Consider the following 25,086-nt stretch of genomic DNA (forward strand, 5'->3'; position numbering starts at 1 on the left):
CTTTTGCTGGCATGAGCGTCACCGATTTTGTGGGAGGGAACAACCAGCCCCCATCCCCTTGACCCTTCTGGTACTAGCCCTACTTGGGTTGGGTCTGGGAGATGACTCACATATACGGAAAACCGGCCGGTCAGAGCCCTATCATCAGATTTGGAGTAATAATACCTATGTTAGAGATATAGATCGTTTCTCTTCTATGCTTAATCTTTCTGAATGCTGGGTTTGTATGCATATCCCTCCACAATTTAAGACGCTTTGGATGTAGTCCTTGCCTCTAAGGGCGGAGTTTGTGCCTTAATTCATTCCCATTGCTGCATGTACATTTCAGACCAGTCAGCAAATATTTCAGCCACCATCAACCACATGGAAACAATGATAGCTGCAAACCCGCTGAAAGCCACAGGGAGTGATGCATGGGGTTGGATGTATTCCTGGCTCCCTGATGGCAGTTGGCTCAGGAATGTTATAGTATTATTAGCAGGACCGCTATTAATCCTTTTGCTTCTTTGCCTCTGTATCCCCTGCTTATTGCAATGCTTGCAGCAAATGATGCAAAGACTCCTGTCACGGAAGCTAGGACCCACAGTCATCGCTGTGATGAGGGAGTATAGGCCCATACCCCAGAACGAACCTAAGTATTAGGTTGTTCAGAAGAAGAGGAGGGAGTGAAGGGAGAGGGGAACGGTTAATCATTAATATTATCTACACATAGTAAATTCCGGCACTCTGCTAGGATGGTTACACAAGCTCAAACCCAAAAATGCAGTTATTTGCAAAGTCTAAATCAGACAGGTCAGGAGGCCGTTTCCTGTCTAACCAGCTATTTGAAACTGCTGATGTTAGTTACAGGTCAGAAGGTCGTTTCCTGCCTAGCCAAAAACTGCTGTCAACTAAAAACCACTAGCAAGATGTTTCCTGCTTTGCTTCTGCTTTAAGTAATGCAAGATAAGAAGAGATACGAAGGGAATGCTTAGCACGTGTACAAGGAGGTGGGAGGGGGTGCTTACTGAGCAGAGAAAATGCTTAACCAGCAGAAGAAGTGCTGTGCCATATAAGGAATAAGTTGGAAACTTGCCAGCTGATTGGGGAAGTTTTGGGGGGAGGTCTGGGAGGTGGGTAAATACTCTAAAGTATAAGAAGGCTTGCAGATGCGTATTGCTGCACAGTCAGATTTCAGAAACTATATTCTGCTGGCTGTCTCTGTGCACAGATTTGCAATAAAACTCTTTTCTCCAAAGAAGAAACTTTCCTGGAATTTTTTTATTCTCTTCTCGGTCCTGGGGACGCGGGTAAGCAATTCTCTGGCAAAGTAAAGGGCATAAGCCTACAATACACATTGTAGTGCTGGAATATGCAATTGGACGTCCTGAGGCTAAATCTGTGCCTGCTGAGGAGTACCAGTCCTCTGCCTCCATTGCTATGCATTCTCGTCTTCAAAGTGACCATCTTCTAAAAATACCTGCTAGTTAGGTCTATAGTGTAAGCAAACACATTTGCATGATAAGGTGTTCCCTGTTTTCTTACATTACCATTAATGCGGAATGATGAATATTGAGAATAATTTTGGAAACCTGTTAGATTTATGTTGAAAATACTTCATTTACAGAGCTATAGTGTTTGGGGTACAATTCTTGCCTCCTATTTCTAGGGAGAGCCAAATGTCTACCTTTCAGACTTCTCTAGTTATAAGTGTGTATTGTACGTTTGTAGGAACTTTTATCTTTCTGAAGGGCTTGGAAGGTATGATATCTAGAGCCAGATTAAGACATGCTGAGGCCCTAACCTATGTCAAGTTTTAGAAGCCCCATAGTATTACCCCTTCCCCATCCCAAAAGTGCATTATTATGTAAAACCTAGTGCTGGTGAGGTTGTATTTAGTTAGAGGCCCCTCATAGTCTGAGCCCTTGAGCTGTAGTTTACCTAGCCTGTGCGAAAATTTGGCACTGATGGTTTCCATTTCAAATTATATTAGGAGTCTCCTAGTTCAGGAAATTGTTGCATAAATTGTACAAAGCTTCAGCTTCCTAGCTAATGGAGTAAATGCCATAAGTGTTTCAGTGTACACTTGAGTTCCCTTCACACATTACATGGTGTAAAGGAAGTCCAGAAACAGAGCAGGTCACACTGCTGTTCTAGCCCAAGAATATGATGTCATAAGTGAGGCCAGAAGCACTGCCACACTTCTTCACATCATGAGTACCCTTCACTTTTATTCCATCGGTTCTAGGCGACAGGTGCACAATTGTCTCCCTTTCAGATTTTTAGCATCATCAGTGGTGTCTTGGGCTATATGCTTGCAACAAGGAATTTCTTCCAGGGAAAAATCTCTCTAACCAGTTCACGGATTTGAAGGGAGGGAGGAGATATGTTAGCCATTCCTGTTCCCATGGGCTGCAGCTGCAGCCCTTTACATCTTGAGTAGGAAGATCTGAAGGGGGAAGCTTTAGTGTGTTGTATTGTCAACCCTTAGAATACTCCATGTGAATGGATCCCCCAACCATGCAGGATTCCCATTCATGTGAAATATTCTGAGCATGTTCCACTTAACACAACAAGATATCCTGTTCAGACCTACAGTACTTTTCAATACATTGTAGTAGGGAAGGGAACAATGGAGGAGGGTGTTTTGGGGACCTATGGAAGTGAACACCTGAGTGGGGTTTCTGAGTTTACTGTTTTGGGGGAGAAAAGCATCAGTGTCCTTTATACTTGTCTAATAAACAATAAGTCTTGGATCATTTACCAAATTCCAGGGTTCTTTCTAACAGACTGGGAAATATCCTAGCATTTTCAGTACTTCAGTCTGCCAATCGGTGAAGCCCAGGCAAATACAGATTCATCTGAGGCTATCAATCAATAATGTAGCTTAGCCATGCATCAGAACTAAAGCAATGATAATCTATAACACTCTTTGACACTTGGGAAAGATTTTGCTTATTGCTGTATGAATATTCCACTTCATTAAATAATGTGTCTGCATTTTTTCCCTGTTGAGTATTCAGAACCAATACACTTTGTTAAGAAGGTCCTTTATGCTCCCCTAGTCAGAGGCACACATACACATGTAAACAGATGTGCTTTGCCCATTTGGGATTTTCTTGTGAGTGCTTTTCATTCTGTCACACCCAGACAGGAAGTTTCTTATTTATTTTCACCCTCGGTGGAACGTTGTGTGACTAAATTGTTTACCTGGGAACTACACAAAACTTAGGCCTTATAATTTTTCTCTTGCTGGTGCCATTTGCAACATGTACCAAGTGTTTTTCAAGGTGAGAAAAGCCACAGCAGAAGGTTAACAGAGTGCAAAAAAAAAAAAGATCCTCTGTTCTCCAGTTCTCTTTGCCAGACTTGGTGACCTGAGATGTATTTAGCCAGTTGTCTCATATTCTGGACAAGGTTCTGCAACATGGTTTTGGAGTCTATAATTCAGCCACATTCTGCTGGTAGTAACCAAACAGCACAAATAACTTTTCCACATGTTAATCACACAAACCTTCACAGGGTCACTATTTCTGTATCACCCATTTGTATCACCAAACAGCATTCAATCTCTAGTGAAGTGCCACTAAGTATGCTGTTCCTATAGCAGGTTTTTCATATCCCCATTCATACCACAGTGCATCTAGCTGGCAAATATTATTCAGAATAGAAACCCACTCAAAAATATGTATTTAGATAGCCATGTCTTTAACAGACCCTTCAGACAGGGCTAGGTCCAGTGCCGGATTTATGTATAGGCTAAGTAGGCTGAAGCCTAAGGCCTCTAAATCTAGGGGGCCTCACCAACCTGCCCTCTCCCCAGTGCCGCAGTCTCCCCTCTCCCCAAATTGCAAACCCAAGACTTCATGTGAGGGCAGGACAACCTGGGTCTCTAAATCTAGGGGGCCTCGCCAGCCTGTCCGCTCCCCAGTGCCGCAGTCTCCCCTCTCCCAAAATTGCAAACCCAAGACTTCATGCAAGGGCAGGGCAACTCAGGCCCAGCAACTATGAGACTCAGGGCTAGCCAGTGGAGCCCAATTTGAAGCAGTGGGGCGCAGCTTGAATTTTTTTTTGGGGGGTAGGGCCCCAGTTCACAGCCAAAGTCTGCAAAATATTATAGATATAAATAAAATCCATCTAGATTGCCCTGGTGCTGGGGCCCCCTTAGGAGCGGCCTGCGGTGCCCAATTTGGCCCAATTGCTCCAATTGCCTTAAGGTCAGCCTTGATGAGACTGTACAGGGGTTGGACTGACAAGCCCTGCACCTTCTAGGTCCCTGGTGTCACCATTCAGAGCACTGCTGTGCAGATAATGGAGGAAGCTCATAAATTGTATCCCTTCTGGCATCCTGGCCAAGTCTATTATGCTGGTGTAAACCCTGGTGCACAAGAAGCACAGAATAGCAGCAAATAAAATCCGCTCATACGTCAGCAACTGATAAGACTTGTCAACCAGTTCTTCCAAACTCTTCCTAAATTATAAAGCTCCAAAATACAGGCCAAAAAAGAGCAATTCTGGGAAGATTGAGGCATACAATGGACACCACCAGTGAAAAGGCCCTGCTCCGTGTAACTCCTGCCCTGTCATTTGATAGAGTGCTCACCTGCCCTCCTTCTTGACATGGAATGCTCTCTGTTGGAGTCTCCAGGTCTAGTACAAAGACCATAAGAAGGGAGAGCAGGGACCTTGAAGTTCCCAACAGCTGTTAATCAAGTAAGCAAGCAAGCAAGCACACAGGTCACCTTTGTCACAGTCAGGACGCCTATGTCCTGTCCAGGCCTGCACCCAATCTTGTTTTTGTACAATCTTGTTTGTTCTCAGTAACCAAAATTACATTACCAACATATACAAGCAGAAAAGTGGTTTTCCTTCATTTGCAAGGAATCGTGGAAAACAAAGTAGCACTAATAAAGAAAAGTTCCAGGCTGGCAACAGAAAGCAAACTAAAAATGCTTTTGCAGTTCATCAAAACTATCCAGCAATATCAAGTTATAGGAAAACTGGTACAATTAACAGTAATCCTTCTAGCTGGTTAATTGGTTTGGCAACTTCCATGCACATGACGTGTAATAATTTTTCTGAGAAAAATTATATTTTTTTCCCCTCAGAAATCTTTTTGTTGTATCTTTCTTCTGGAGTTTGGCCAGACATAGCAAAATCTTTGTTACGAATACTTCTTTGTTGGATCCAGTTTCTGTAGGAGGAAGACATTGGGTAGAGATTTATAAGATATTTTATCAAAGTTTCAGGGATCCAAGACTCTGTACAAGTAATCATTGGACTTTGAAGGCTTGCATCCAGAATAATCTTGAAGATGATAGAGAGGCAGTTAGAGTGGCTGTGAGATGTTCATGAATTCAGGTGACAGGACGTTGTTAGGCCTAATCTATATCACTATGTTCACCTATACAAATAGTACAGGGCAAGATGAGCCAAAGCAGATTGCCTAAGGACCAATGCCACCTATAAGTGTTTGCTTACCTTTTCTAGAGAGCAGCAGAGATTGGAGTCATTTTCTTCTGTTAGCTAATGGAGTAAGTACCAGTCCACTATGGAAGCTTCATAACCATAACAAAAAAGTATTCTAACTGAGCCCAATACAGCAGATCAGGGTGGCATAAAGGTAACATGCAGAATCAACATAGGTTTCAAGGCAGAGTTTAATTTGTTTTCACTGCCACTTTTTAATTGAATTGGAATATAGATGTTTATGTTTAGCTTGTGTTTCTAACGTTTGAAGCCTCTTTTGAAGGATAGACTCTCTTCTGCGTCTTTCAAAACAACTGATGAGCAGTTAGACAAAAGCTACTGAAATGTCCAGGGTTTGGGGGGTTTCTAAGCTTTGTTGAGTAATCATGCTGATTTTTGCTGCTTGGCTAGCAATATTTTATCAGGGGCATTTGACTGATAATCCATAAATGTCATAAGTTTTTATAGGATCCTTTTAGGTTTACAAGTGGAACTTACGAATGAACAAAGCCAAGATTGCTGAATCTGTTACACTTTTCTGCCTCTGTGCTGTGCATATAGCCAAGGCTTTATTATCAACACTATCTTCTCCAGTGTCTGTGAAGAGTATTCAATTGCATCTCAGTATCTTGGGTTAACTTACACAGCTTCTCTCATTGCAATGAGTTTTTCTTATATTTTTAAATAAAGTATCTTTGCTCACTTGGCCAGCCAGTCAAGAGCAAAACAGAACCTTGAAAAGAATATTAAAGTATCTGGTTCATGTAATTCAGTTTGATGTAGAGGTGTCTTTCTTGAGTTAGCTGGTCCTGATGGCTAAGAAAATTCTTTACTGGCAATAACTGAGTTGGGATCAACTATTCTTCAAGAACAATACTTGTTCAAGAAATAGTTTTCCACATCCTTAACAACATTGTCTGGTTCTTGCATTAGATGTAAAAACATACTAAGAGCATCATTTCCAACAGCAGCTCAGGATACTTTAGGTTATTGCAGGCATTTTCCTTGTTCCTACCTTTGGCTTCAGTATTAGAATCAATGACATTGATTTCTCTATTATGACTTCCTGGATATAAAACATGCAGTGCACTTTCTCCATAATTAGCACCAAATCTCCTTGTGGCTTTCTTCCTGTTCCTGGTCAGGCAACTCCAGCGAAGCCACATTATGGTTTTCTACTACTTCTTCCTTTGGAGCTTGCACCACACAAAAGACAACGGCAGAAAAAGTCCATAGCTTCAGGCTGTATTGCCTCTCCTGTGAAATCTCTGTGGTCTTCTCAGGTGGGGTGATTGTCTCCCCACATACTTCCTTCCCCATGTATGCAGTCTTAGATTTGTAAAGGGAACCTGGAGGGATTTTGAGGCAATGGGAGTGATGACACAGATGCAGTAGACCCTTTTCTCTTCCTCCTCCTCCAACTTCACACAAAAGAGATGAGATCCAGTCACAAAGATTACCCTCCATGCAATTGATTAATACCTTATTAAAATAGATTGTGTATTGTGGTTTTAAAAAATATCTTGAATTCTTCCTTGAATAGTAAGACTGCTGGTCTTCTTTATCTGCAGAACAAGAATTATGATGATAGTTTTAGTCTTGCCTAAAATAAACTAAAATATCAATTCATTAGTCTTCTTTGGTGTGAAAACTATTTACCTCTTATGAACTTACAATATTCCAGCAATATTATAAGGGTGCATAACAGAAGTACTTCAAAAGACATGTGGACAATGATATAATATATTGTTGGGATCTTGTGAATATCACATTCCAAAATGTAAATATGTCTTCTAAAAGGATAGGTGGCAAGGTATAATAATAAAAACATAAGAATTATGCTCTGTAGTACTTAACATTTCAGAGTAGAATCATAGAATGGTAGAGTTGGAAGGGTGATGATCATCTAGTTCAACCCCATGCAATGCAGAAATAGTAGCATGAGTAAGGGCTCTGCTCTGTAGTTGAGTGAAGCCAATGTAATAATTTTCCACTTTGCTAGAATCACTTACTTATGGGAACCATTAACTGAGCATAAATCTCAGAATATTTCATAAATATTATTTTTACTGTGATTCACTGTACTGTATTGTGGGTGGGATTTGCATTTCTATATAAGAAGCAATTTTTGAAACACTCTTAAAATCTGGAGCAAAAATCCTTTCCCTACAAAAATCCTGTCATCCTTTTCAAAGTGCTGAATCCTACTATTTTTGAAAAATAAATATTTCCTGGAAAAAGTTGTATTTCATGTTAAACTGATGTTTAGTAGAATTAGGTGCTCCTGTAGGAACAAAATGTCACCCGACCTCAAGAAAGCAAACTAACAGCTCTCAACTAGATTAAATATCTAAGCAGGAATTTTAGGCTTGAAAGCTACCTAGGAATAAACACCATTGAATACAGTAGAACTGTGGACAGTGAGTAAATAAACAACCACACACAATGCACTATTAAATAAAGTATATCAGAAAAACTTGTGTGACCTTTCACTTTTAGAAAGAGGCAGGGTGAAGTAGGAAAGTTGAATTAGGAGAGATTACAGTACATTATACCCTGGTTATTAGAGAGTCTCATGTTTGTTTTAGGAAAAAGAAGCAATGCTACTGAAGCAACAGATCTTCCACCAAAAAGAACCCTGTATCTGTGTTAACATGTTTATCTTTCATAAAGGCGTCATTTCAAAATTTGTCCGTGGTTTATTACAGTTAACGAATCACTGCTACACAAATTATCAAATAAAAACAAGTGTTCCTGTTTCTCCTCCTAGCTTCCATTGTAAAATTAAGAGTGACATCTAATAGAACAGTTTGTGTTCATGAATGACTCCAAGAGGAATCAGTTTGGATGCAAACACCATAAACTAATGGATGCAAATGACTCTCCCACATATCTTGCTCCTGAATGATCACATTATCCATAACTGCTTGTGCACCTGACTAAAGCTTGTGAGAGTGTTGTAGAGCTGTTTACCAAGATTGACACAAAGCATTTTCAAATATATGCAGCCATTATTTTTTGATTGCAAAATGTCACTGTGTAGACCTGAAAATATCTGCACCAGCATTACATTATATCAGGGGTCGGAAACCTAAGGCCCATGGGCTGGTAGCAGCCCACAAGGCTTGTCTAACCAGCCCATGGCGACCCCTGCTGCCCCCCACCGCCCCTGCCCCCACTCTTACCAGCGTGGCACAGTGTGGCGCAGTGCAGGGACTGACTTCTGGGTTGATGGTGCCTGTGCGCATGCACACTGGCACCCCCCCAACCCGGATGTACACCGGAAATAGCGTGTGTGCATGTGCACTCCTCTGACCCAGAAGAGCGTGCGCACACACACACACTCCAGCCCATCCTCTGATGGACAGAGCATCAACTGGCCCATCCTCGGATAAGGTTGCCAACCTCTGCATTATATCAACAGGCTGGACTTCTTTTGGTTATTACCTCCACCATACAAGTGCTGAATTGACTAGGCGGCATCATATCGCCTGCAGTAACTGAATGAGGAAAATCCCAGAGCAGTCATGATGTGGATTATAAGGCCATCAAATGAAAATCAAAGCTGTCGATATAAATTGCTGCTGTCCTCACAAGAAAAACTGGCTTTCCTCCATTTACTTTCCATGCTGTGATTTATGAATTGGACATGCAGAAAATTTACAAGAAGTTTTTTATAAAAAGAAATCCATCCTTAATTCTGTAAAAATTAAAAGCTGATACAACTCTAATGATATATTGACTAACTAAGTGTAATGTAAGACTGCCACTCGATAATTAATGGTTAAATAGTAAATATGTTATCAATGGGAACTCCTCTTATATGCTGGCTACAAACTATGGCCTTCAATTATTCTTCCATTTCATTCAACTAAGTTTTACTCAGTGTAGACCTACTGAAATTAATAAACCTAATTCAGTAATATTCATTAATTTCTGTGGGTGTATTCTGCGTAAAGCTTGTTGAATACCACCCAGGGGAAATTAAAATAGAGATGCCAAGTGATTTGGCCAAGGTCAAACCAAAGGTAGAGGAAAGATCTCAAACTGGTGCTCAAAAAATTGTTGACCTGGTATATAATATGGCCAATGCATTTTGACTTGTAGTATTTTCAGGGGTAACATTAATTTTGCATTGCCTTGTTCCAGTGGCAACACTGATCTGATAAAACATCATTTGAAAAAGCATATGAAGAACTATGCTAGAGAACTTTCCATTGGAGAGTGTGAGCTGAATATGGGTGTAATTGGCGTATTACATCCCATAATCAACTTCCAATTTTAAGAACACCAATTTAAGGTGTTCTTGCCTCTTTTTATTTTCCTATTCTTTGGGCCAACTCCTATTTTCTTTTTTGCTTGTTAAAGCCACCCAATGTTATATTTTTTTTATTTATAATATTTATGAATTGCTCTTCCTCCAAAGGACCTTAGGGCAATGTACAAAACACAAAAAGAAAATATATCAGCCATCAGTTAAAAAATATTGAAACCCAGTGCCCTATCTACCTATTTTCATTGTCTATTTCTACCATTCTGAAAATGCAACCAAAAAAGTAATCCAGGTTTCAATGTCTTGTTTAGTCTGATTCATCCTACTTATCTTTGATTTTTTTAAAAAAATCAAAATCCATTGTATATAAAATATTGTGTCTACCGACATCTCAGTAACAGTGCGATGAATCTTTCCCACAGTAAATCAAAACAACATACAGAGGCAAGGACCATTTAATTTGACTTATATAATTAGCAAGCAAAACAGTTTTGCTTCAGCCTGTACCTGGAACTTTACAGAACAGTTTCTGTGCATTTGCTTGCAGATACAATTTGTCTTGAACTGTGCGTGTACTCATGCAGATGTGGAAGTTGTTGTGCACCCAACCAAATCATGCGTGTGTTTGTCTATGACAACGTGCATGAAGTAGCCTGCTTGTATAATCTACATCAGTTTGTGCAACTTGTTTTTATGAGGGGAAAGAAGTTCCTCATGTGCAAACGTTGTTGGGAAAAACAAGGGCCCTTGAGGCATTCTGCAGACTTTCCATAGATTTCTGAGAGCACAGTGATTGTAATGCAAAACAGAATAGTGTGCAGAAATAAAGGGAGAGGTTTTCTACGTCTCTTAACAGCCCTTGCCCATTATCAATTCAAGCAGGAATGTACCCCTGGTAAACATATAGTGTCAGAAATCTATCTAGTTTGGCATGCCCCATTAAGTCCTCACTGTGTTTTAGACCCTCTGTAGCTATCATTGGCATAAAAATCAGTGCCTGTAATGGAAAATGAGATGTCTTTCAAACATTGTGTCTCTTGGCAAAGCAAAACCAATTAAAGCCAATTTATAAAATTGTAAAACTTTTCCTACATGGGATAGTGAGTCAGACCTCTTGTATTCAAATCAAGGGGTCCTTTAGAATAGGCCATCCCAAATGTTTTCTCAATTCTGTTGCAATTCCTTAGGCTGCCAGTCAGTTGAGAATGTGATAAATACCGTAAATACGACCTGCAGCATCTAAAATAAACTAGTGTTGATTGATACATCCTTGAGAGAACCACTTCTGTTCTTCTAACAGTCACAGGACTGTTGGAATTGTCCTAAAAGAAGTGGATGGAGGAGAAATTTGAAGTATTTATTGCATGAGGATTTTGTTTGTTTGATTCATATCCTGCCCTTCACTACATATGATCTTTGGGCAAGTCGCAGCAATTAAATGCACAATGTGTAATTACACATGGAGAGAATAATGCTGTTATTGACTAATGACAAAAGGGAGCATCCCCCAGGACCAGGGGAAAGTGTACAAGATGGGCACACCATGCTGTCTCTTGCACACACTGCACACAAACATTGCTCTTTCTCTCATAGATCTCAATGATATGCCTTCCTTCCCCACCCCTACCCCTTACAGACTACTAGGGCCAAGCAATATCTGGTTTTCAACATTGTGATATATCACCAGCTTAACATTCCAATATACCAATATATTACAATGCCTGATATAACGATAGAGCTGTGTAGTGGCTTTGGCTGGCTTCATGGCTTTCCCTGTGTCGTGATTTTTTGCCATCACCTACTCTTGTGATTTGCTGCCCCTTGCATGAGGCAGGGGTAAGCTGAGCTGGCAGAGTTAACATGGGAGGCAGGAATCGAGAGAAGCGCCAGCTGGCTTCATGGTTTTTCCACATTGTGATTTTTGCGTAGCCCATGCACACAGACACATCACGATATATTGCCAGGTCGAAAATTGTGAAACTGTTATCACGATATGGACTTCAAAGCGGTTTTGGATGATATATTGATATATCACCCAACCCTACAGACCACCTGTACATTTCTCCGTCTTTCTCTGCCCAATTGCATCTCTCCCTCTGACAGATGACACATGGACACAGACCCTACATACATTGCTCTGTCTCTCTCTCTAGCTAAGCACATCTCTCTTAATCACAGAGCATACCTGAGCACTCCAATTCAGATAAGCCCCTCCATGGATGTCAGGAATACACAAAGGTCACCAACCTGACCCCTGTGAGCTTTCGTGCACCCTAGCTAGGTGAGTAGCCATATATATATAACGTGGCACTGATGGAATCTTAGGCCCTACAGCTCAAATAAACTGTTCCCTCCTCTTTGTGGAATGTTGATCAGCGCTATGATCAATTTTCTGTCCAGGACTACACATACATTATCCCAACTACTCTATGCACATGCCATTGGATCAGGGCACTTAGCAAAGTGGGCAAAATCATTGCACTCTATTGGCTGCCAGCTGCAGCTTTCTAAGTTTTCCTAGTACCAAATATATTAAGTAGACAGGCTTCTACTGATGCAGCCAGTTCCCCAGAGGTTGAAATGGAATTCACATTGCCTCTGCAATTTTTGCTCTGTGCCCAGCTGCTCTGAGTTATAGTGATTACTGCCAGTGCAGCAATGCTGCCAGTATGCTCCTGCAGCAGTACAACATCATAGATTGGCTCGGGATGCCATTGCAGTGTACAGGCCATGGCATCTGACTGCAAACAGCCTTTGCTGTATTTGCAAGATCAGCAGCTCATGTTAGCCTGCAAAACAGCTGGGAGCGAATGCAGACATAGTCTGTAAAATCTGGACTAGAATAAGATTCTGACGGAGCTTCTTTGCCTCCAAATTTAAGGAGGCTTTGATCTGTAGTTTTGCTCTGCACCCTAAGTGCAGATACTCCCTAAGTTTTGATGCAGATTGTATCAGCCTTGTTCTTTTTTATTGGCTGAATCTATTCTGCCCACAATAAATTATTTCCAAGCACATTTGAAAAGGACAGTGAATGCCTAGTTATGAAAATGATGCCTCTAGAGAAGATGACAGGCTGAACCTTCTGCATCAGAGCCCTTGCATTTTGTGTCCTCTTATCTATTTCGGGTCTTCATTTGCCTAATTACTACTCTGAGGCTGGCAGAGATTTCCCCTGCAGCGCTCAGCAGCTCTGCTGACTGCAGAGACCCTACCTGGCACACAATTTAGTGCGTCAGCATTCTAGATAGAAATGAATGAAAAATCAATCAGGGCAACTGCAGTGGCAGCACATGCAACTCTAACCTACTTTGTGCATGGTTTTCAACATTTCACTGTAGACTCTAAAATGGTAAGTGTACCTGAAATAAAGTATGCCTTTATTGGTCAGCCTCTATGCTCCTTAGGTTTGACGAAGACATTACACCCTATGCTTGTGTGTGTGTGTGTGTGTGTGTGTGTGTAATACATAGTATATCGGAGAGATATAGAACATGGTTGTTTAAAGAAAATAAATAGAATAAATTCAACAAACCAAAGTCCACTATGCATTTAAGAATCACAACCATTGCTTATTTTAGCATCTGGAAAAGATGATTGTGTTATTTCAGTTCTTATTATACTTTTAATGGACAAAGTTATTCAACTGCAAGCATATCTCAATTAAGCATCAGTTAATAGTCTCTGCAGCTAACTCTCTAATAAGAGGATTAACTTTAAAATGCTGCTTGAAAAGTCACTCACTGCTAACTTTTCAAGCACAGTGGGTTAAATTTTCATAGAGCAATGAGAAAATGATGGGCTGTAACAAGTTGTGCATTGCATCACTGTTAAGCTTTCCAAATTTCACCAGCTTCTTTGTATGTGGTACTCTTACAGTAAAGAAGATTCCTGAGCTATAAAAGATGAAGAGTCTACTTTTCCTGGTGTTGATTTCTTTCTGCTGGGCTGATCATCATGCTGCCAACTTCACACTGGAGCATGACAGAATTATTCACATCCATGGTAAGTTAAAAAAGGAATTTAAGCTGCACTTGTGATGTTATGCTGAAATTTTATGACTTGCATCTTTTCTAAAAAAAGAAAAAGATTAGATAGCTTGCTGCTGTGCTGCATTATTGTACTCTGAGCAATGAAACCTGCTTTTAAATCTGAAATGCATTTTTTTCAGTGTGCAATCTAATGACTATTTCTGAGACAGAAACAGTATTTGTTAAAATAAGAGTGCATGCATATTGAAAGAAGCAAGCAAGCAATTAGTTTAGCCAGAAAAGTATTGGCCTTGCTGCAGAAAAAATATGATCTAAAACACATCATATAAGCAAAGACTTCCCTTTCACAGGTAAATGACTGGTTATTAAGACACTGTATTGAAAAATGAGGCATCAGTTGAAAACTCAAGCAGTATAAAAAGTGACTTACCTCAACAAATAGATGCTTTTTTCCCATAGCTTTCACTCATATACAGTGGTATGTTGTCCCTCTGCATAATCGTGTATATCCATTTGAATTCTAAAGCTTACAGCTGGCTGTATGAAGCTTTGAGGCTGCAGTGCAATGCAGCTGTTTTTCAGCTCCAGTTTTAGCAGTTGAGGGTCATCCTGTATGAAGCAAGCCAAAACATTTATTTATGCAAAAATGACAGGCAGAATAAAATACATCTATAGCTTCTTTCATTTGTATACATCCAATTTTGACAACTTAAATAATGCAGCCCATGGGTGCCATTTAAAGTTTGGAGGTTCCATGCTACTTAAAAAAAAAAACAACCAAAAAATCCCCACAGTGTTTGCACTTTTTATAAACATGCACCACACTACATTTTGACACCAAGAAGGGTTTAGCATTTGCAGTTCTATCAGTGAAGATTTCAGGAGCCGAGAGTCTCCAGGCACCAGGCACTATCTTCAAGGTCAAAAAAGAAATTGCACTGGATTGGTGTGGTAATGGAAAGTGACACTGGAAAGGAGTGCAAGATGAGTGGTTAAAAGAAGGTGTAAATCAAAATACAATAGCAATGGCCTTTTTAGTGTGTATTAACTGGTTCATTCTGAATAATTTAGCTTTTTCCTTTGCAGATGTTGTCTAGATGCTAATATTTCTTTTTGGACCATAACTTCATATCAGCACGTGCCTCTTGAGCAAAGGAAACTTTCTAAACACTTGATGTATAACACATTTTTAAATATGTTGCTTTTAATTTGTTAGTGTAGATATTTTACTTATACCTCAGAGCATGTCCTCACTATGAACTTAAACCATGACCTTCCCTGAAGGAATTAGGGAAGATGGATGTAATAAAGGCTTTGCAAGTGACAGCACTTCTATTTTAATTCTATCAGGAAACCTTGTTGCCTCTTTGTAATGTCCCTTTTAAGCAGCAAACTACTGCTGAACCCTTGGTTAGTAATAAAGCACAAAAGAGCTGCTTCTGAAGGAAACCTACAGCACTTGGAATTTATCTGGTAGTATTCCCAGTGACAATGCACAGGTTCAAATGCAGAACTTTCAGCATGTCCATAAAACTTTAGTTTTCACACTAGTCAGCCCCAATCCTGTGGCTCAGTCTATACCCTTCCTCCGTACAAAGGGCTTCTGAAAAAGAAACAGAGTGGTAGACTTACTCTCTTTACTTTTTTATGATTAACTGTTCATGGCTCTCTTGTACACATTGCTAACATTTTAAGCTGCCCATTGACTAACACAGAGGTTGCGCTAAATAAAAGAATCTATTAGGAGAACATTGTAGCCTACCAGGATTCTCAGTTACTGGTCTGTAAGATGACAAAACTTGAATAAGCACATTTCAAAGGAAGACACCAGTGTGAAGCCACTGAAATCCAATTCATCAAGAATGCCAGGCACTATGGGTCCAAACAGAAACAATGGTTTCCTGTCCATCAATGTAATTAACAACATTGTTAAGCAGATTGTGTTATTACTTATCATTACTGTTGTGAAGGGACAAGTCTTTATTTTAATTGAATTGAATGGACACTGTGTGACATTTTCTGCGTTGCATTTCCCCCTGAACTTGCTGCTTACAATCCATGGGTGGTGTACCTGGAACTGAGGTTAACACTTTCTGTATCTGATGAAGTGGACACAAAAATTCATGCCATTCACGCCATTAAAATGTGCTAAACTTCAAGGTGCCACTTGTTTGCTAAACAAAAAAAGGGTGTAAAGGGCAGCTTAACACTAGGCAACTAACCAAAAGGAAGTAGATTTTAGTGGTAGGGAATGTCAGAGAATAATCTAGGGGAGAGTAGCCTTGAACAGTGTGCTAATATAGGGAAGGACCTGCATGATCAGATCCAAGAGAAGGCAAGGCTCCAGATGTGATGGAATTATGAACACTGAATGTTGCAGCAGCACACAAGTGAAATCTTCTCTTTAATAATTTGCATCCCTCAGTTTTTAGCATATACCACTTGATAATTTCCCAAAAGTACTTCTATAGTGTTGTAGATTCTGAGAGGACTTTGTGACTAGGTTGTAGCCAGTGGTTTTTCACAGCATATTGTGGGCTTTGGGGGGTTGTTTTTTAAGAAAACAAGATTCAAGTGCCAGTGAGTATTTAATACCAAGGATGGACAGAACAATCCTATGGTCCAGGCATGTCACATGGCTACTATGCATGAGTAGGACCAGATAAAATAGTCATGACCCAGTTCTCACCTTGCAAAGTCAACAGGATGCCAACAGCTGCAGAAACCAATGCTAATATAGCAATCCCAACAGACATTCCCACCACCATCCATCTTCTTCAAACTTTCACAGCAGGAAAGTAAAGTAGTATGTATGTGAAAGGGCTTTGCAAACATCCCTGCTACAGAGGGCTATGGCATCATGGTGGCATCAGGTGATTGACAGTTTGGCTGCCAATCCCCCAGCACAGGGGGTATAAAGATCTGGTCCTTCCATGAGAAAAGTTTCTCCATCCCTCGTCTAAGGGGAGGGGGGGGACTTTGGCAAGCTTTAAGGGGAATCTAGGTTGGCAAGTTGTAAGGGTTGGAGACGACTTTGGTAAGGAGTGAGGGGACAGGATGGCTTTGGCAACAAGTAAGGAGATGGGGTTTTTGGGTAGGGGTTGGGGTTAGATGGGGTTGGCAAGCAAAGCAAAGTGAGCAGCAATGGCAGCCCCTAGTTAATGTTCATTTGGAGAAATGGGTGGGATAGATTTTTAAAACAACAACAACAGTCTGCCATTTTACACAGTTTGCAGTTGCTAAACTGTGGATGTGTTAAACAGTTAAAGGATACAATGTCTTTCTTTCCTCTTCCATCTATATTTGTATTTACAGATAGGATCAGTTTAATTTGAACTCGGTCTGTTCCATCTGACATCTAGATCTCCAGCTAATGAGAGACTGTGTATCAGAGGCCCCATCTGGCATTAATCCTTACAACAATAATGTGGGGAGGGAAGTCTGATATGCTTAGGAATAGCAGCATAGACAGAAATAAACTAAGCAGACTGAAGAAGCCAAATGAATATAAAATGATTTTGCTGACTGGGCATCTGATAGCAAAAGATTCTCAGTTCAGAAACATGGCAAAAGAAACCCCCACAAAATTAAAAGCCGTGAAGCTGGCCTCCCAAGGGAGGCACTAGCACTTTCCAGGAGAGACACAACCTGCCAGTGTGTGCCTTTACCAAGACACGTGATGGAGTGTCACACACTCCATACCTGTGAATGGACTGTGTGATCCATTTCAATGAGCACACTCTCTTCACTTGTCCTACACAGGATGTCCTCTACTTGAAGAACCCCAGAGCAATGTTGAGCTCATCCTTTGAGCCAGGGCACATCTAACAACTAACTGGGTTTAGGCTTCAGTGGCAAGCTAAGAATTCTGGCTGCCCTGCACTCATCTGCCCCCCTTTGGCACCCACCTCTCCTCAGCTCCCCTTCATCTAGAGTCAGCATTATGGGGAACCATTTCCAGCCTAGATTAAAATGACTCTAGAAATGCTCCTTAATGACTTTGACAACCACGTACACTCACCTGGGAATAAACTTCATTTCAGATGGGGAAAATACATCCGGGTCATTGGGTATGCCACTTAAGATCAATTTATTCTGTTTTATTTCATGTTTCATTTGTGATCCCAAGTAACTCACAGTCTTTTTAAAATTTAAAATTTTTTCTTCAGCAAGCATAAGAGAAGATTGGGTGTGGAAAGGTGAATCATGCGATTTTACTTTGTTAGACCCAATTTTCAGGACACTTTTTATATATTAAGGAAAGTTCAGCTTTTTATCAGACAGCATCAGTTGTTCACAATCCTAGCCTGGTTTGCACATCATTTTAAACTATAGTTAAATGAAAGTACTGAGGCATACTGCTGAATTTTTAGGTGCTTCTCTGCTCCTACTATGTTTCTAGGAACTTAGCCATAGCCTGACTTAACGTTATATCTGAACTCAGGTTTGTGGTGTCTTTCTTCAAATAAAGCATGAAGAAGTATCCAAGGTTTACTCTTGGTTTAGTTTTCATGGTCTGAGGAAAACAAACCACAAGCCCAGGTTTGGATGTAACACTAAGCCAGACTATGGCTTAGTTGACCATGCAGCAGGAGTGGAGGAGAAGCGAAGCAGTCACAATATCAGCAGTGTGCGCCAGCCTGCTGCATGTTCACCTTTAGTTTTGTTTACCTGTGGTTTAAAGTCCCTCTAACCTGAAAGACCCAGGTTCAAATCCCCAGATAGCCACTATCAGCATAACCTACCTGTTGTGGGGATGAGAAGAGGGGAAAAGTTGAATCATGTATGCCACCTTGAAATGTTGGTGGAATTGTGAGATAAAAATATAATTGATGGTGTTGACTAATTTTTGGTAGAACGTGCATTGTACATTCATGCAAAAATATGATGCCTGGATACTTTAGCCCAAACAGCAACCATGTTAACTAATATACTTATTTGAGCAAATGTAATTACTTTAGTCATGCAAAAATCAATTTGGCCCAAAATGGTTCATGTTCAAAAACTAAAAAAAGCCAACAACTTCCAGTCAGCTTTAAATATTATGATAATATTTGCCTCTCAGAAATGCAAGTTTTTGTTGCAGATGAATAAGTATTATTTCAGGATCCAACTGAGCTCAATATAACAGTCACAATGTGCAGGACAGTTGAAAATAAACATTCATTAAATAGCTAACATGGTCATACATCTTTGAGCTTGGTACACAAATGAATTCAATCAAAATTACTGATTTATGCTGGTGCTGTCTTTCTGAAGCCAAAATAAATAATAAACAAAAATCCAAGTACTTTGGTTGCACTGGTCTATATATGTCAAACAATAGTGATAAAAAGCATAAGCATGTTATAAACTTATGTGTAAGTTTTATAAAAGCTTAATTTTCATGACTTCACCCAAATAATTCTAGGAATCCATGGTAAAAGGGAATTAATATTAAACTAGTTTAAGGTTTAGATCTACATGAGAGTAAAACCCTCATAAACAGTAGGACTTACCTTCAGGGTAGACATGTATGGGATTGTGCATTACTTGTGTCAGACATGCCCTCTCAAGAGTTTCTGAGAGAAACGTTCTGTTTCCCCCTACAGGATTATTCCCAAATGCAGCAGGTCTAGATGTCTCAGGGATGTGGAAGGTTCCTTTATCTTAAGAAAATGTGGACTGTAATGAAAACTACAATTACCTAGCATAGTGTTTATATAAAAAATATAGATTCATTTCATGTATAGACTATTAAAAGTTTTTGCCCCATATCATTTGTCCACCAACAATCTAGAAGTGTTTGGGAAACTTTATATCTTATCTCAAAGCGTGACAGTTTTCATATCAGCTTGTCTCTTTTATATACGTCAAACATAAATATGGGTTGAAATTTTTTTTATGCAAGGCAGCAATCCCTGGAGCTTTTAATTTGTCACGTTTCTTGTAGCCACAGTCTTTTCCTCAGATGCTAAAAATTTCATTAACCCAAATTGTTTTATAAGTATAGCAGTAAATAAATATATGTGACTTCTGCTTCTCTCCCCCCCACCAAAAAACCCCATGTCATCCATGGGCATGCATGGGTACAAGGAATGAAGAACTGCAGAATTGCTCATCTTTTTGAAACCAGTCTGAACACTTTGTAGTCTAATTCCCAGACATATATCATGTTGCTTTCATTCCTTATTCCCATCAAATATACTTTTCCTGCTGTTTTATTGTTTCCTTGCTAATCTGGTGTGCAGATTTCTAGCCTCTCTCTCTGTAACTGAATATGGAACACTATTTAAGTGACTACCAGCTTTAGATGCCTCCCCACTCCAGGTCCTAAATCGGGAATGTGGAACTTGTTGTTCTCCAGATGTTTGGACTATAAAGCCCATTATCCCTTACCATTGCCCGTGCTGGCTAGGGCTGATGCGAACTGTAGTCAAACAATATGTGGAACGCCACATGTTTCCCATCCCTCTCCTGAATTAAAAAACTTTTTTCAGGAGTCAGTTTCTCAGTGGTACATGTGAGAGCCACATGTGTGTGCTTTTTCCTCCTTAACAAAAACACTTCCTTTTCAACCATTTTCAGGCTGCAGTGAGATCACCATTTCTTTTACAGCATGAGGATGTGTGATGATTCACTGGCTTGTCTTCCCCAGTATATGTAATGCTAAGAGACAGTTGTATCTACAGCCAGGGTTTTTGTTTTCTTTGCAAAATATGTAAGAGTACAGGGATCAAAAGGGCACTGGAGGAGAGTTACTCTACCAGCTGGGCTGTGTCATTTTCAGCTTTGGGTATACCACTGTTATCCCCAAGGCAGAAACATGATTCACAAACTACCAAGGTTTTTGCAAAGAACTATTGTCCAACTCTTCTGAACATGTTGACATGCCAGTCACCAAAAGTTTGTTATAAGGCATAAATAAATCCTATGCTAGTAATTGTCAATACATGAAGTTTGAAACCAAAGAAAGATCTGTTGATTGGGTCTGTTTTGGATGTGTTTCAAAATAGTTGCGCCCTGAGGCCCCCAAGCCCTTTCCCAAGTAAATAACTTCACACTGACATGCAATTTTGGTTTAGGTTAATGGGCAAAATTTAGGCTACAACTTCATTGATTACAGCAAAGTGAGTGGTATTGGCTTAGGCATTGGCAAAAGACTGTCTCCTGCCTCTCTGGCTGGTAGTCTGAAGGGGTAAGCACCAAACTAGGGAGCAACACCGATGAATATCAACCGAAGCTCACCCCGGGGTTCCTGTGGTCCTGGCATGGCCCTAGCCCCTCAAGCAGACTTCGGATGAGATCCAGGACCCCCCAGATTCCTTTTACCCTTATTCATGGAGGGCCAGGTGATGGCCGCACCTCCCCTCCCACACACTTCGTTAAGCCAATGCCTAACTGCCAAACTGTGCCTCAGCCACATCACACTGCCACTTTTATAGGCCCTCACCAATCACACCACCTGCACTGATTGGCTCAAACGGCCATACCAAAAAGGCCTGGGTCACACCCAGCAACTTCAACCTGGTGGTGGTTGTGTCAGGGGCCTGTGCGCAACCAGGACCCTTGTTAAAAAGGATCCTTATTTTTGTTTGTTTGTTTAAAATATTTCTAGTCTATTCTTCATTACTAAAATCAATCCAAATAATGAAAACCAAGTAGTGGGGTAGGAGAGATGGGGGAAAAGCACACATCTGGCAACCAATGTGCCCCTTGGGTTTCAGATAGTTGTGGGTAGACCACTCTAAAAAGCCCAGGACACAAATTTTCATGGCCCTTTAGCAGCTACAGTGCTCATTTATCAGAAGTAATGTATTTAGCATTAACTCTGGAAGTGTATACTTGATTCTGATCAAACTAAGCTTCCTAGAGCAGATATTCTGCCACTGAGCTATGACCCTTACCCACAAAACCACTTTTAGTCCTGTGTCAAGCAATGAAATTACGTTCATATATTAAAAAATCAGGATTGCAAGATGCATGGCAGTGGAAGATTTACTATGTAATTATAATATGATAACTATGTATGGAAATGACACGTTGCTGTCCTGCTACTGCTTGTATCAGGGGAAGTGCTGTAGGCATACAATGGTCTTTCTCCTTCCGAACTCAGTGGTGGAGGACACCTTCCTTGCTTAGCCACCCAAAACTTTGTCAATGAATTGGAGCCATTAAATTTGGATGAAAAAGCAAGCTTCATATAAATGCACTCCATATAAATGCACTTTACTTTATACCATCAAAAATTTAATTTTATGCAAGGTTAGAGTGATAGTCAGTATTTCTCATTGGACTATATTGTTTTACATTAAGCTCTAAATATAAGCAAGCAATTGAACAAAGCGTAAGAGTTCTGTGCCTTTGCATGCTATGTACAAAATCTTGATTTAGAAGTCCATGTCCTTGAGCCTAATACAGCACCCTAGATGGTGATCTACTGCTAATGCAGACCACTTGGAAAAGACAAATTGTTTTGGATAGGCCATTTTATCTACACTTGTAATTGCCCCTTAATTAAAGGTTAAGGACTGTCATTTGTATAGAGAGGGGGAGGAATTCTCAGTAGGAAACCCTGAATGGGACTTCTTTGACTACAAATGAGAAGTTCTCTAAGATGCTCTCTTTATTACTATGTGTTATCATGCTGAAGCATTTGTGTCACATTGCTGTGCCTCAGTTTACTCAGATGTAAAGGGAGATCAATGCCTAAATAGTATAAGCACAGTATAGTGGTTTGTTTGTTTTTAAAGGACTTTTGTATTTGGCTTGCTGTGTAATGTGTGACTTGCCTCACTGCTTTAGTCATTTGGAACCATCTGCCTGCACACACATTTAGTTTCCACTTTATCTTCATGACATATCTGAGTCTGGAATCTGCTATCCCCAGTATTGTGCAGGTGGCATGTATGTTCCTAGACCATGAGTGTCTCTCTGTAGCTCTCCAGATATTAATGAATGACAACTGCCATCATCCGTGATCAATGACCTTGCTGACTGAGGCTCATGGGAACTGAAGTCTAACAATGCTTGGAAAGATCATAGGCTGCCCACCCTACACCCCACCCCCACAACCATGCACAGGAATGCCGCCTTTTAAATTTGTGAAATGTAGGATGGAATGCCAAACTAATCATTGTTTCTTTTCTTCCAAATATGTGATCAGAAAATGGACCTCGCCTCCTTGTGGAAGCAGATCAAACAAAAATCTTCTCACAACGGGGTGGCAATGTCACACTGCCATGTAAATTTTATCGTGACCATGGATCATCTGACTCGGGATCCCATAAAATTCGGGTCAAGTGGACCAAACTCACCTCAGATTACCTCAAGGAAGTGGATGTCTATGTTGAAATGGGATATCACAAAAAGAGCTATGGGAATTACCAAGGAAGAGTTTTCCTGAAGAAAAGCACTGAAAACGATGCCTCCCTTGTAATCACAAATATAATGCTGGAGGATTATGGGAAATACAAATGTGAAGTGATTGAAGGTTTAGAAGATGACACAACTGTCGTATCTCTGGACTTAGAAGGCAAGTAGTCCTGGAATTGCTGGTTGTTGTTGTTGTTGTCATATTTCTTATCTACCTTTCACCATTAAGGTCCCGGGGCAGGTTAAAAATACAACATAATATAAAATACAAAATCAAAATCAGATATATATGTGTGTCTTCAGCTTATGGTGAAAGCTATACAATGAAGATGACAGACACACCTTTTGGAGACACTGTTTCACAGCTCACATACATAGAGCTCTTTAGAAAATTTACAACTTTAACTGCTGCTAAATCTCCCTACTTCCACAGCAGTGTGCCAATGTATATCAAGAGCCCTGAACTACCTACTTCAGAAATAATATCTGCAAGGGCAGATATCATGAACTACATCACATGCAGTTTGGTTCTTAGTCAAGCAAGGTTATGTCACTTTCATTAACTGGCTTAGATCTAATGCAGCAAGAGATTTTGTAGGGATGCATTTGATGTATGCCATTATGTACAAATATTCATGCTGCAACAATCCAGGTAATTTTGCAAGTGCCACAACATTCTTTGTCTTACAATTTGCAGGCTAACATGTCTGCCATTCTGATTTTTTTTTTCTCTTGGAAAATATTAACTTTGAATCTGCTTCCCAACAAACAAACAAACAAACAAACAAACAAACAAACAAACATCTACTAAAAGTTGACATCAAATTAAGGTGACTTGTTTTATTTAGCCATGAAATTATCTGTTGTCTTTAAAGAAACAGAAAACACACACACACACACACACACAAACCCACAAGGAATTTAAGCAGCTACAAGTTCTCTGTACATGTTAATGTTGTGGCACATTTCATTTTCTGTTCTGTCAACACAAGTTAGTTATAAATCATTTTAGTAATAGTTTTGGATTTGTCTGTGATGAAATCAAGTTCATTTTTAAGGCAGTGTCTTTTGATTTGTGTGGTGAACTCAGCAATTACAGGAAAGTGAGTTATTTCTCTCACTTTGTATCTGGTCCACCAGCTGCAACAAGGTGTGTTCAAGCCATAAACATGTTTAAGTTGCCACATAACTGACATTGAAGAATACACGATTGTGCACAAATGGCTTCTCTATATAATGCTTTTAAAAAATTACTTTTTCAGTCCTGTTCTGGTATCCATTCATATTTATCTCTGTGTTTTACTTTGTGTCCCTTCCAAAAGAGACTAAGGCTGCAAAAGCCCCTAAAAGGAATGAGATGGAAGCTGGTGGGCTTCTAAGAATTTTAAGCTCTCTTAGTCCCCTGCCATGCCCCCAAACCACAGCATTATTTAGACATGCTTTTGAGCATGCTTAGACCTTACCCTCCCCATTACCTACAATTTCTAAAAGATTTAAAAATCCAAAGCCCATAAATTCCTTCTGCCCTGCTGGTAGAGCCAGGTAGGATATTAAATGAGACAATCAAACCACATTTCTCCTAAGGCTTGCAGCTGAAGTCACCATATTTGAGATAAAAATGACCATAGGTTTATAAAAAAGCATGCATATATATATATATATATATATATATATATATATATATATATATATAAAAAAAATCTGGTTTGATCTAGAAAAAGGGGCCTCATTCAATTATATGGCAATCATACTTTCCTCTCTTCTCTTTACATTCTACAGGAATGTTTAACTTCTTGCCATGGTTATGGAAATTTACACTTGAAAATGCAAAAGAGTCCCTTTAGAACAATTCAGCAAAGCATTATCTTTCTTTTAGAACAATTGAGTTTCTTTCCTACATGACACTTGCACACAGTCTTCAGTTGCCTGATGGAACAAGTGTAACCGCTGATGAAACTGTGAATCAATAAGACAGTTGTCCCTAGATAATGGTCTTATTGGATGATGCTTGGCAGATTGACA

General features: G+C 40.0%; 1 protein-coding gene and 1 long non-coding RNA gene across 5 annotated transcripts in view; one reads left to right on the forward strand and one right to left on the reverse strand.

Annotated features, from left to right (window-relative positions):
- Positions 1 to 25,086, forward strand: part of HAPLN1 (hyaluronan and proteoglycan link protein 1) — a 69,208-nt gene that overhangs the window by 30,472 nt on the left and 13,650 nt on the right. For 3 of the 4 annotated variants that reach the window (XM_083404267.1, XM_083404265.1, XM_083404266.1), the window contains 2 exons: positions 13,598 to 13,723; positions 22,856 to 23,224. In XM_083404267.1, coding sequence (XP_083260393.1) covers positions 13,624 to 13,723; positions 22,856 to 23,224 — 469 coding nt within the window. In that variant the 5' untranslated portion in view covers positions 13,598 to 13,623. Of the gene's footprint in view, positions 1 to 12,984; positions 13,071 to 13,597; positions 13,724 to 22,855; positions 23,225 to 25,086 lie in introns of those variants that run through there. The other variant, XM_083404268.1, reaches the window with a different exon arrangement.
- Positions 4,881 to 14,618, reverse strand: LOC310660148. The gene is made up of 3 exons (XR_014503242.1): positions 14,531 to 14,618; positions 14,141 to 14,319; positions 4,881 to 7,013 (listed from the first exon to the last, which is right to left on the reverse strand). It is a non-coding gene; the product is annotated as an uncharacterized lncRNA (long non-coding RNA).

This window comes from Podarcis tiliguerta (assembly GCF_965153285.1).
Source record: "Podarcis tiliguerta genome assembly, chromosome: 11".
Classification (NCBI taxonomy): Eukaryota; Metazoa; Chordata; class Lepidosauria; order Squamata; family Lacertidae; genus Podarcis; species Podarcis tiliguerta.